General features: G+C 52.8%; 5 protein-coding genes across 5 annotated transcripts; 1 reads left to right on the forward strand and 4 right to left on the reverse strand.

The window, feature by feature from the left end:
• Positions 1-3,859: 3,859 nt before the first annotated feature.
• ColSpa_08145 (uncharacterized protein) lies at positions 3,860-4,975 on the forward strand (the record flags this gene model as incomplete). The annotated part of the gene is made up of 2 exons (XM_049274357.1): positions 3,860-4,339; positions 4,388-4,975. 2 exons carry the CDS (start codon positions 3,860-3,862, stop codon positions 4,973-4,975), a joined length of 1,068 nt encoding a protein of 355 aa, XP_049130314.1.
• Positions 4,976-5,584: 609 nt separating this feature from the next.
• On the reverse strand, positions 5,585-6,564 carry ColSpa_08146 (uncharacterized protein; the record flags this gene model as incomplete). The annotated part of the gene is made up of 2 exons (XM_049274358.1): positions 5,585-6,020; positions 6,122-6,564. The coding sequence occupies 2 exons, from the start codon at positions 6,562-6,564 to the stop codon at positions 5,585-5,587; spliced, it is 879 nt and encodes a 292-aa protein (XP_049130315.1).
• Positions 6,565-7,399: 835 nt separating this feature from the next.
• Positions 7,400-8,998, reverse strand: ColSpa_08147 (uncharacterized protein; the record flags this gene model as incomplete). The annotated part of the gene is made up of 1 exon (XM_049274359.1): positions 7,400-8,998. The coding sequence occupies one exon, from the start codon at positions 8,996-8,998 to the stop codon at positions 7,400-7,402; it is 1,599 nt and encodes a 532-aa protein (XP_049130316.1).
• Positions 8,999-9,845: 847 nt separating this feature from the next.
• On the reverse strand, positions 9,846-10,091 carry ColSpa_08148 (uncharacterized protein; the record flags this gene model as incomplete). The annotated part of the gene is made up of 1 exon (XM_049274360.1): positions 9,846-10,091. The coding sequence occupies one exon, from the start codon at positions 10,089-10,091 to the stop codon at positions 9,846-9,848; it is 246 nt and encodes an 81-aa protein (XP_049130317.1).
• A 742-nt stretch (positions 10,092-10,833) lies between these two features.
• On the reverse strand, positions 10,834-12,769 carry ColSpa_08149 (cryptochrome-1; the record flags this gene model as incomplete). The annotated part of the gene is made up of 2 exons (XM_049274361.1): positions 10,834-12,547; positions 12,597-12,769. 2 exons carry the CDS (start codon positions 12,767-12,769, stop codon positions 10,834-10,836), a joined length of 1,887 nt encoding a protein of 628 aa, XP_049130318.1.
• Positions 12,770-13,286: the final 517 nt, after the last annotated feature.

Here is a 13,286-nt window from a genome sequence, read left to right on the forward strand (position 1 = left end):
AAAAGAGAAAAAGGTTAGTAAAGAGATTATTGTTAGCAATAAAAATAGCAATATAAATAATAACTTAGATATACTTGAAGACTAACAGCAACAAAGTAAAGATATTCAAAGTAGCAGTAAGTCTAGCCCTACTTATTATACTCACAAAGCTACTCGCTAGACTACCCCTTAGTCAGACTCGTCAGTCTTAGCCTAATCAGGTAATACCATCTCAGCATATACAGTATTTATCCTAGCTAACTCATCCTCAGGTATCTACTCTCCAATAAGGTCATTATATCAAGGGTCAGCAAGGTAGTTCTTTATAAAAAGGTCTAGCTATACATTATTTAATCAGTCTATTAGTTATTATCACTATTACATCTAGATCACTTACATATCTCTATTAACCTCCTTTTAGCTATAGAATAAGTATAAGAGTAGGCTACTAGTTACCAGCCTCAAAGTACACTATTATCTTTACCTTTAATTACAAATATACCTTCATATAAAGTCACTTATAATCCTCTTCTATACAAAGCTTCAGATTCTTAAGCAAAATACCTATATCAGCTAATTACTCTATACACCACTACTCTATCTCCCTCATCACAAATTCATTAATCTTAACCTCCTCAAGTAACATAAACATATCTTTAACTAGCTAGATAGTTAACGACTCCAAGGGAATCCCCCAGTTAGGTTCATACTTATAAAAATCAGTTAATATACTATAGACTACATAAGGACAATTCTTCTATAGGCAAATCTTATAACCATTCCAAAGGTTAACAAAGTCAATAATCTCTTCTTAAATCATATTACTATATATTATATATACAATAATAAGGCATATAATATCCTTTAGTATAAAGTGCCTTGTTATAATCAGCTTATTAGTGTAGGACTAGACGTATTAGAAATACTAATATGATACTAATATAAGAGGTATACCTACAATCCAGCAATCACTTTAGCCCATACGAAGAAGCTTCCACTAGCTCTCAATCCTCATATTGCCAATAAATAAGGCCCATATATAACATGACTAGATATTATCCCCTTAGCAAAAGGTAGTTACAATACCCTCTGAGTTAGTATAGCTAACTGTTATCTAGGCATCTTTTGCCATTACTCCTTAGGCTCCTACCTATAAAGGAGTCTCTACCCTATAGTCTAACCTTATTAAATATAGCCTTATCTCAGCTATTAACACTATACAAAGAAACTACTTCAGCGTACTAATTACAGTAGTTACACTAAGAATTAAGAAATAAAATTCTTATAATTCTTATATATAAATCTCTTTATAACTCTATAACTAAAAGTCCTATAAATATATAGTTATTTTTTCTAGACTCTTCTTGAAAAATAACCTATAAAAGTATATATTACTATATATAACTATACTAATGCAAACTACTGCAAACTAATGCAGTCTACTGCATATAAACGCATATACTTCTAAGCATTACATATGCCGGCGCTTATGCTTATCTACGGGCATATACGGGCATATATATACATATACGAGAAACTATAAGTACCTCTCGGCGCTTAGATATACGCTTAGATATACACTTAGATACTATACGTATCTAAGGGACTTTCTATATAACTAAGAGATATCCCCTCTACTTAGACAGTTTTATATAAACAACGGAAGATATAACGATACCTTAACGGTTAATATATATATATACCTTTTCTGTCTATCTTATTCTTCTCTACTTTTCCTTGTGACTATTTATGAATAACCCCTTGTTATTCTTACTGTTACTAACCTCCCAACATAGACCCAGATAATCTTACGTAAATAAGCATTAATATAGGCGTATATCTAAAAGCCAAACTTCTTTAACTTCTTATATCTATCAAGTAACTAAAGGAAGTTAAGGCCTGGTACTTTAAAGTCTATTCAATACCGCCAATAACTAATTTACCATTAATATATAAAACCAGGAAATCTTTCTTTATAATAAGCATATATACAATATTTACTAACTATAATACTAGCCTTATAGCAGATATACTAGTAAAGGTATCCTTTACCAAATCCTCTGATAACACTTAAAGATTTAAGGTTATTCTCTATAAAGGACTTTACTACCTCAATAACAGTATTTCGCTTATCATCATTTCTATATCGTTGTTTCATGCCAGACTGTAAGCATAAAGCTTTTATAGCCCTTATAAATATAGTATACCCATCCTATTAAAGGTCATAAGCAATTAATTAATCGCTATAACCATAAGTATAAAAGTAGAAGCTAATAGCCTAAATAATCCTAGATTTGTTTACTTACTGTACCTAAATACGCTTTAATAAGCCCTAAGCCTAGAGCTACCTCTCAAGAGTACAAAGGGATACCTCAAGGCCAGTCTCTTAAAGAAGGATATGTATGATATTAGCGTAATTGACACTATCACAATAGGCATTAGTAATTAACTGCCAATACTACAAAAGGTCAACTCTTTAGCCACAAGGCATCTTCAGGTAGTTATTAAGCTCCAACAATAATATAAAGTCAATTAGAAAGGAGGTTATTATTAAGTTAAAGTAGTGATAATTGCTGAAATCGCAGAAGCATGTGAATGTTGGGGGGTAGGGTAGTCGGCGTAACTTTAGGCCGCGAGTTGGCGGGTTTGTCCTAATGTACCACCGTAGCAGGTACAAATATTGGCTCATGCTGGCTGAGTGGCTTGACGCCAAATCTCCTCCTTCCCCTTCCCGGCCGCCTTACCCCTGTCGCCCTCCTTCTTCCCCTGTCCCTTGCCAAGGGTGGCCGGTCCAGCACTAGACCTGGACCCAGAACCACCGGCCATGAACCAGTCCAAGTGTACCTACCATGTAGTACGTACACTAGAAACAGCGCAAAAGAAGGGAAGGAAGGGAAGCAAGGAAGGTGCTCCGGTGTCTATGTAGCTGTCGGTTGTAAATACGACTCACCCCGGCCACAGTCCATGCATCATCGCTCGCGCTCCACTGAAGAAGCCCGTTCACGGTCCTCTGACGGGTCTCGACGCTACCCTATTCGGGACCTGTTGTCCAGTTTACTCTGTTTTGTTCCTACTTTTCGCGCTCCCAAGGGCTTCCAGTCAGATCCGGACCAAGCTGCGAAGCTGCTCACCACCCTGGTCCCCTGTTCCCCTGCTGGCCTACCACGCCTCTCACCACGCGGGCGAGCCAAGCCAAGCCGATATTGCTGCCAGCTTCCCCCACCCTCCCATCCCATCATCTCATCTCACCCACTTGTCCACTTGTCGCTCTTTCATAACCTCTTCACCTCCCTTCCCCCCCCCAGCGAGAGCCAGGGATCGTCGCCGCTTTCCAAGAGCCTCAGCTTGCTTACTTCGTCAACTCACCAAAAGTCGACCGTCGAACCGACCGTGGCGAAGGACTATCAAGCAGCTGTCGACTCGTACGGCTTCCTGAATCGATGCTTTTTCAACCCAGCGCGTCGAACACATAAGAGCTTTGAAGCATTCCCTCGATCCCAGCCACCCGAACCCGCCGACCACGAGACGAGCCTTCATATTCTCCGGTCATCTTGGCCGAGTCCATTCGTTTATCCGTCGCCTTCGTTGGTAGACAGCAACCTCGCAACCCGCCGGCAGCCAGTGGAGTGGTGGTCTTGTTTCTCCTTGGTGCCATTTTATTATCCACCATCGCGTGCGTGATCTGGTCGATCATCGCCCAGAGACAGTTCAACGCCGATCAACGTGGGGTCCTCCAAGAAATCAACAACCTGTCGGCTTCTGCCCGCACCTGTCGAGGGACATCTCACTCGACTTTTCGGCTACCAGAGGACAGTATTATGTTCTGTCTCTTACACCTGCGCATCGCAGCTTCATCATGATGGCATCCACACATCTCACCATGTCTAGACCATCCACCCGCCCGCCACGGTCACTATGGCTCTTTCTTTTCCTTGCCATCGCCTCCACGGTGCTGGCTTCGGCACCCTTGATAGATGCGCTCCCGGCTCAAATCACTGCTCCTGCAGTCATGCCCCCTATGGATGCCCTCGTCATGGACGACCGCACACCCACCATGATCAAGGGCCGCTGGACCATGGTCCCGCCCGAGTACAACGAGCTGAAGAAGCGAGAAGAGGAGGGTATCACACTTACGCCGAGCACCACCGGAACGGCAACCGTCCAGCCCACAACGCTGACCGTCTCTGTGACGGTTCCCGCTGCCACGGTGGACGTTTCATCGCCGCTGCCCTCGCCCTTCGACACCAGTCTCGCCTTCAACTTCACCAGCAACGACGGCGCCTCATGCCCCCGCTTCATCAACTCGCTCCTCACCAACCAGAACTTCAAGAAATGCTACCCGCTCTCGATGCTGCTTCAAGTATGTAGAAATCGCTGGGCGATGTACGACGTGGACTAACTTGCGCAGGGCTCGAACTCCTTTTTTGAAGCGGAAAAGCAGCTTGTGAGCATCGTGCGTGTGCTGGACGCCACCTGCAGCGCCGACATCGACTACTGCACCGAGTTCCTCAACGGCGTGGCCGGCAACCTCACTTTGGACGCCAACTGCGGCTCCGACTACGAGAGCGGCAACCCTATCGTGATGCAGACCTACCTCGGCTTGAAGGCTTATGAGATGTTGTATAAGGCTACCTGTCTTACCGACCCTGACACGTCAATGTACTGCTTCGCCAACGCCGTCACCAACCTTACCACGCCCTCCAACGTCTACTTTTACTACCTCCCGCTCAACATGACTCTGCCCGCCAGCGCGAACCCCACCTGCGGTTCGTGTATCCGCCAGACCATGGAGATCTACCAGACCTTCACTACGAACCGCAAACTCGCCATCGCGTCAACATACGAGGACGCCGCCAAGCAAGTCAATACATTATGTGGCCCCGAGTACGTCAACGACACACTCCTGGCCGCCGTCAGCACGGCGGTGCTGTCAGCGCCTTCGTGGGTTCTCACGACAACGACACTAGCGCTGGCTGTGGCCTATAACTTTGTGTAGACTGTTGTCGGCGTCCGTCGACGGCACGGCAGCGCAGCAGCCGGCGCCCACGGTTACGAGTCATGTTTTGAGTTATTTGATTTTGTAGCAAGCGCCATGATACCCTCAACTTTCTCCAGCATTTACACCCTATAATTTTATTCGTCACATGGTCCGAGTCTCTCTCGGTCATTATATTATTTATTAGTCTTATTGTTTCGGTTCGCGATCGGATATGATGGGAAGAAAAAAGAGCCAGGTCCCAAGGGACGGCATCGGTTGGCGGTTTAGTCATTTTGGGACATTTACATGGCCATCGAGGCAGGAATGAGACATGGCGCACTCGCTGGGGACACGCCGTCACATCAACGACAGCTATTGGCATCCGATGAGATGCGACACACATTTAATCTTCGTATGGTGCGACTATTAATCCTATTCTTGTAGATACATGTATCCTGTTTGCGGGGAAGGCGGTTTTATTTTGGGGTAAAGAAAGACGACGGCCTGTCACGGTCATCTCAATACAATAGTTAGCCAGATTTTCATGAGCGAGTTGGAGTGACGTGTATCCATGTGGTCTCCCTGGACATTCTTGGGTGAGAGATTAGTCTCGAACCCAGCTTTCGTTTATAACTTTTGGTTTCCACCTCCCTCCCGCTCCCTCAGTCGCCTCTGCACAACTTTCCACGGGTGAAGCCCATGAGCGTATCCGACAAACGGCGCCCCGACCTCGTACCCCAGCAGATCCACCAACCGCCGTGGCATCCCGCTCAGCTTCTCCCACTCGACGGCGAGGACCTGGTTCTCGGGCGGCCGCATCCAAGGCTGGCAGTACTGTACCGTCAGCGCCCTCCTCTCGTGGGCCGACGTGTTCTCCCTGCCGCCGTGCCACAGGGTCCCCAGGAAGAAGACGGCGCTGCCCTTGGACATGACCACGGGGGTCGTATTCTCGCGGCGGGCCTGTGCGAGGTCGGTATCCGGACCCCAGGTGTGGGAGGCAGGGATCACGACGGTGGCGCTATTTGTGGCAGTAAAGCGGTTGAGCGCGATCATGACGCCCTGGCTTTTCGTCAACCGCCGTGCTCAGCGATGCGCCAAGGGGGGAAGGTGGGGGGTAATTCTACCGTTCCGAAAGGGCGATGTGGTCGTGGGACACCGACGTACCCGTCATCGTGGTGCAACGGCTGCGGCGCCTCCCCCGGCTGTATGTACACGCTGTGGAACGCGTTCAGCAGGAATCCGGGGTCCAGGAAGTGGTCGTTCAGAGCGAGCAGGGCCGGGTGCAGAGGGAACTTGTAGAAGGCAGGCGACTTGTTGAGGAGCGCGTAGACGCGCCGGGTCCTGTGGCCCTCGAACGCATTGCGGCCACCGGAGGCTCCGGCGGGCCCGGCTGTGGTCGGCGAGGACGCGAGACGGAGGACCTCGTCGTGGGCTTCGTCCGCCTCGGCCGCTGTGAAGGCGTTGGGGATCACGACGTAGCCGTAAGCCTCGACGTGGGCGATAAGGGCAGCGATGTTGGGGGCCGATGGGGATGCCGTGGCGGACCGGCCGAGGCGGGTCCCGGCGCCGGTCTGCTTCACGATGACGTCGTGCGAACGGCCTGTCATTGTGGTTAATCGGGGGCGGTCTCGACTTCGGCTTCGGTGCTGTATGTGGGTTGCGCGTGGTCGGGTCACTCTCGGAGCTCGGGAAGAAAGCACGGTATGTCGTGTCAACGAAGCCACCCAGGCCATCGACGTCTTTGATATAGGCGTCCCTGACGGTGGTGCAGCCGAGGTACGAGTTCGACACCGTCCGATCAAGGCATGTAAGTCTAAAGGTTGAGACGATGGGGAACGGGCTTCTCCTGGTGGGATAAATGTTGGGATGGCATGGATGGCGATGCGGGGGGGCCGAGGTCCAGCTTGGCTCCGCATGCGCATCGCAGTGGCATCCGGAGACTTGACGTCTAGAACGGACGGGATGCTGACAGGGCAGCTTGCAGTTTCAGTTCGTACGTCGTCCTCTTGGATGAGACCTGGGCCGCGTGATGGACCGGACATGACAAATGTCCGTCGTCCGGCAGTTCTGGAGCGACAAGACGGTGTCCGCCCGCTTCCCTGACGACTGTTAGAAAGTATGTGAAATCGCAAGGTGATGGCATGACGATTGAGTGCATATAAGCTTCACGTGCACAACTCATTGAAGACCGGCCTTCGTAGCAATTGTAGAGGTTGAAGGATGACCCAAGCTTCACTAATGACTTTCGTGGACATCTAGGTGACATCGTAGCAAGACGTCTGAATGCAGGGATTCTAGCTGACAGTTCACACGGAAATGCTTCAAAGAGACTTGGAGACATATTGGCCTAGCCCAGGAATATTCTTAATCCAGAACGTGCAGTACGTGCAGTGTTTGGAGGCTGTTTCCGCCGTTTGACAGTCCGGATATCATGACCCAGCTTCATGTATTCAGACCCAGTCCCTCAAGTTCCATCCTAAGCAGATCCACGGGGCGGAAAGTGCTCCTGAAGTGACCCAGCTGCACCACCCGCACCGGCACGCTCTCTTCCTCCTTAAAGTCCTTGCTCTTGGCCTTGGCTCGCTCGGCCTCGATCTGCGCCACACTCTTGACCCCGGAGAAGTCGCCCTTGATGCCGCTCTTCTCCTCTCCCCAGATCTCGGAAAAGGGATACCCGCTATTAGCGTACGACTGAGCATCGACGGGCGTGTTAGGGGCCGGCTGGCCGGTGACGGCGCAGAACGACTCAACGTCTAGGATCTGGAGATTCATCATCACCGAAGCCTCGACGTCCCAAATATCCGCAGGGTGTGTATCGGCTTCTATCGACTGCTTGATGAGGCCGCCAGCTGCGAGACCCATCTCCTTGACCTCCGGCGGCGGTGCCGCACTCGAGGACTTGCTCTCGGTGTGTTTTCCGTCAGCGTTTTCAAGCACCATGGCCTTCTCCGTGCTAGTCTTAGTGTTCCCCTGTAGAGCAGAACTGGCCACCAGTCCCACCCTTGCAGCAGCCACCGGAGAAGTGGGCTCATACCCGCCGTCGCTGCCACTGACGATCCTACGCCTTTTGGCACCACCTCGAGGCTGCCAAAGCCGATCAACAACACTGATTGTGGAAAATCCAGGCGGGAAGTAAGTGTCACCAAGCTTGGAATGATCCGAGAAATCCAAGAAGTCGGACCCATTGTGGCCATTGATTACATAGCTTCCGTAGTGACGGAGAACCTGCTCCTGGACGGCAACGTCGAACTCGTCGCGAATAAGCTTCTTGACGTCTCCCCATGTGCTCTCGGCGGTTAGGCTCTTTTTAGAGAGATTGAAGGTGCGGGTGACGATCTCGAAATCTTTGTTTTGATATCGAACATCGAACTCGGAGGGCAAGTTCTTCTTGACGGGGATGAGCTCGATCTGGATGCCGCCAACCTTCTCGTCCCCAGTGACCTGGGCTTCAACAGAGAAGCCGGATCCCTTGGGCTGTGCGACGAACTGCCGTATCTTGCCATCCTCTGATACGATGCCGTCCAGCCAGTTTTGTTCGGGTACCACGACATAGTCCTGGATCTGCTTGCCACTGTTGAGCATCTTCAGCCTCTTCTCCTTAGTCTTGTCGTTCTCCGTCATGGGAAATCCGGAGACGGCGTTGACACCGCCGATGTAGATCTTGATGGCGAACGGTGCATTGGCACTAAAGCTGATCCACATGGCCTCGCGCTGGTACATGGGGAAGAAGACACCGCCCTTTTTGGCCATGTCTTTGGGCATCTTGTTTGCGTAGTCGCGGACCTTGAAGAGGGGGAAGATTCCCATGCCAGGCGGAAGATCGTTGGTGTCTCTGTTATCGGGTACGCGGATTGTGCGGTTCAGCTGGATAGACAGAGCGTTCTCCTTGCCGCCATGGGAGACGCATATGTCTGTGTTTGAGAAGGATGGCCCGTCGTTACCGAGGCGAACCTTCACCTTTCGGTTGCTGGCAATGGGCTTCTGCTCGGCGCGGATTTCAGGCATGACCTCCACGGCCTCATGGTCGACTGCCTGTGACATGTTGGACTCTGTATCCCGGTGTGTGTCGTTTAGTGGTGCGTGATGGTGAGATCTCTCGTCTGGACTGGAGCTCGCAGCTCCTTATATCTCGGGAGGGAACCTCATAGTTAGCTTGTGTCATGGCTCTCTACCTTCCGTTCGTGCCAATGCCAAGCAGGCATCAATGCTATGGTTGAGTTCTTGCTTTGATCCAGCCTCACCACGGAACGTAACTGGAACGTGTGACACCAGAGACTTTGAGGCGGTAAGGCGAGAAGGAGACGCAATTAGTGGCTTCCGTCTGGACGCTTACTGCCTGCACAGACCGGACATCCTGATTGGACGGCCGTTCCCGATTAGGAACCCAATGCCCCGCTTTTCGAGGTCAGTGAACCGGTACAGACAGGTAGATGCAGCGAGTTTTACGCAGCAGCGCATTGCTCGGTAGAGTATTGCGAACATTGCGACTAAATCACTCTTCAGCAGTTTCAAGGTAAATCTCTACTGAGTAGGTAAACAATTCAACGAAGCCAGTGCACTCTGCGTTTGACTTCCTCTTTGCGGTTCTCGAGACCCGCCACGTCGTCCAAGCTCCTGTGCCTCAGCAGCCCACGGACAACCATTGGTTGGCTCTCTCGTGGCGGGTACTAGGTATACATACCTTCCTGCGCGCCCCAACCGACAACTGCACTATCCTCCTCCGCAGCTCCTCCACAGCACGCCGGTAGTTTTAGTATCAAAGGTCTTATCCCACACCCAACGCATACGAGGCAGCTCTGACAACGTCAACGAGGTACTGGTCCCAGACGCTCGTGTATAAATCTCCAAGGCCAGCTGCCAATGCTATAGCGGTGACCTCTAAGCATTTCTACCGGAGGAGAGCCCTGGTTGAGTCGTCCATTATGACGGAGACGGGCGGCAATGCAGCTGCCCTAACAGTGTTATGCAGCTGGTATAGAACAGGCTCCATTTCCATCTTGACGTCTTGCGAGAGGGTGCTGGTCTGGCGCCCAGCGTCATCGGGCGAGATATCAAAGGTGTGGGAGGTGTCGGACGCGAGGTGTTGGTCTAGGCCTAAGTTTTGCATCGAGTGTGAGATGAAGAGGCTGCCCATATCGGGAGATTCGATGATGCCCGTAAGCTGGAAGGGTTCTTGACCGAGGCTGGGTTGTCTGGCTGGGGCTGCCGGGTTGACGGCCGGCTGGACAGCGCGACATCCAACGCCAAAGGCCGACAGCTTGTCTCAGCAACGTAACAACAAACGAATACCCAAGGACAGTTCCCATCATCATTCGGGATACGTACTCTTTCATGTTTCCGCGACTTCACCTTGAGCGGCCTGATAAATAGCACATCCGATCGCAAGATTTTCTGATAGGAAACACCGTCACGGAATATATTTCGGTCAAGGGCACCCTATTGCCGCACGAAGCATCCCGGAGACCGCCCTCCACAACCCTGTCGCCTCTGCGGCCTACCTGACCAAGAGGCTGATCATCATGCCTGGGCTTGGTGGTGTCATCACCGTGCCGCGGACGTTTAGAGATGTTCTCCAAGAACAAATGACCCCGGTTTGGCCAGCTTGTCACATCATGCTCTGATTGGCGGTGAACGCGGACAAGATTCCGTATTGCGACGCCGGTTCTCCGCCGCCCGTCAGGCCAATTAAAACTCTGACGAGACCACTGACTTCAACCTGAAGTCTTCAATATCGGTTACAGTCACTCAACACCTCTCATAGGGCCCGCCAGCCTGTCGCCAAGACCATCCTGTAATGTTTCCGGCCGCATCTCCGACCGCATCTCCGCCCTGCGGGCCAGATCAATGCATGAGACCTAGCTTGGCACGACGCCTGGCTAGGACCTTTGCCTTTTGTCGGCATGCTGCTCGGCGCTGCCCTCGTCGGCGCTTCGCTTGGCCGGCGTAATCTCGTCTCCCTTGGGCTCCGCCTTGACGCCCGGACGGTCGTCCCCGGTGTGATCTGCGCGCTCGCCGTCGTCGCTCTCAAACTCGTCCATCATCTCGGTATCCTGGCCCGCGAACAGCTCGCGCCAGCTACCGTCCCGGACCCTGTCGTCGTTGCCGTGCAGACCGACCTCGTACGCCTTCTTCATCGCCGCCAAACACGCCGTCCTTCTTTCGTTGAAGTCGAACATGGGCTTCGGGTAGATCCCCTTTTCTTGCTTCTCCCCGCGGCCGGTCACCCTGACCCCGGCCTTTTTCTGATCGGGTAGCGGAGCCTTCCACGGCTCGTAGATGTACTTTGCATCCAGGTTCTTGAGCTCCGGCACCCAGCGTCGCACAAAGGCTCCATGCTTGTCCCACTTCTGGCCAAACGAAACGGGGCTGTAGCAGCGGAAGTACTGCGAGAAGAAGGCCGTGCAGCTGAGCCACTGCCAGTTTCCTGCGTTGCACGCAGGCTCGTGGTCGAGCAGCCACTCCTCAAACACCTCGCAGCCACGCTCCCAGTCGATGTAGCACCCTCCTCGCGTCAGGAAGCAGGCGACCGCGTGGCGGCCCAAGTGGTGAATCCAGCCTTCCTCTCGCAGCTGCCGCATCAGCGCGTCGATCCACGGAAACCCCGTCATCCCGTACTTCCACCGCCGGAACCACTCGTCCGCCTGCTCCGAGTCGATGTGGTACTCTCCGGTGACAAGACCCGTCTTCGCATTGACCTTGGACGGTAGGTGCCACGGGATGAAGCGGCAGTAGGGGTTGTTGGCTGTCTGCGTGAAATTGTAGCCCAGCGCAGCGTGCGCCGCGAAGTACATGTCGCGGAACAGCAGCTGCCCTATCAAGCTCTCCGGTACCTTTGACGCCCCCTTCCCGTACTTGGACACGACGTCCTGCACCCTCCAGTAGAACTCGCGCACCGACAGCGCCCCAAAGTGCAAGAAGGGTGACATGAAGGTCGTCGACTGCGGCTCGAACGCCGCGGGGCTCGTCTTTGGCTTCTCGAACGTGGCGGTGTACTTCTTGTCTGCCAAGATCCCCTCGAGCAACCTGAGTGCTCGCGTCTCCCCGCCCCTGTGCGGCGTAGTGGCTGACGGGAAACCCAGCTCTTCCATGGTCTCAACCGCAAAATCCCCGTTCGGGCCCGCAATCTTCTTGTAGGCCGCGTCCCCTTCCGTCCGCTGCCCCGCGTTGAAGTCGGGCCTCGTCTCGGGCGGCGTCTGCTCAAAGTCCACCGGCACCTCGCCGGGATCCGGCAGCCTCTCCGGCGCGGGGATCGGCTTCGTGATGGGCCCGACCTTGGCGCCGGCCGCCTGCAGCTGCGATATAGACACGGTCGGCTTGCCGCCATGCTTCGCGACGACGGCGTCGCTATCCCACAGCGTCCGCCCGCTCCTGACGATGACCTCGACATCCGCCTCCCTGGCGGCCTTCATAACGACCTCATCCCTCTCGCGCGCGTACACGTCCGTGTCCTTTTCAAAGACTAGGTGCGTCACCTTCCACGCCCTGAAGAGCTTGGGGAAAAGTGTCTGCGGGCCCTCGCGCAGCACGAACAGCTTAGACCGGGGGTTCAGCTTGGTGATGCTCTCTGACAGGTCGTTCTGGCAATCTAGTCTGCGTGCTCTGGTAAGCTTGTGAGGCATGGGCCCGCCGGGGGACGTACAGAAACTGCCACCGGTTCAGGCCCCCACGGGCGCGGTAGACATAGTGCGGATCCCATGTGAAGATGGGCCAGAGGACGGCCGGATCGAGGGCGAGGGCGGCCGCAAGGGCGGGCGAGTCGTGCAAGCGGAGGTCGGTCCGGAACCAGTAAATGACGCGCGGGCCGGCGGTCATCGTGATGAGATGTGAGGGATGCGGCTGGTGTGTAACGCAAGGATCACAAACCACGACAAGTTGACGAGCCTTGAAGATCGTCAATGTGGCAGCCAGAGCGAATTCTACGATTTGGCAGGGAGTGCAACGCGGCGCACGTAACCGGGGACGAAGTTTGGCTGCGAAAAACAATGTGTACGAGTCGATGATGTCAATGACTCGGCGCACGCGATTGGGACACGGGGAGCCGCCAGGCCGGGTTTAATTTAGCACTCCGGGGTCGGGCCCGCGCGCCGCCGTCAAACGGCGAGTCGTCCCGCGACGTAAATCATGAAAACGAGATTGAGAGATTTACGATCCGCCCACCCGCCCTACCCGAAAGTTTAGCGGATGGGTGGCTGCGGAATCGCGACGCACCATACGCCCCAAGCTTGGTGGTCCACGGTGCAAACCCCCATGCACCCTCGCCTGACTCGCCATGCTGCAGATCGTCCGACTGGCCAGGGAGCCTCCAGGAAAACCCTTTGCGTGACGTGAT

This window comes from Colletotrichum spaethianum, assembly GCF_022836535.1.
Source record: "Colletotrichum spaethianum MAFF 239500 DNA, contig21, whole genome shotgun sequence".
Lineage (NCBI taxonomy): Eukaryota > Fungi > Ascomycota > Sordariomycetes > Glomerellales > Glomerellaceae > Colletotrichum > Colletotrichum spaethianum.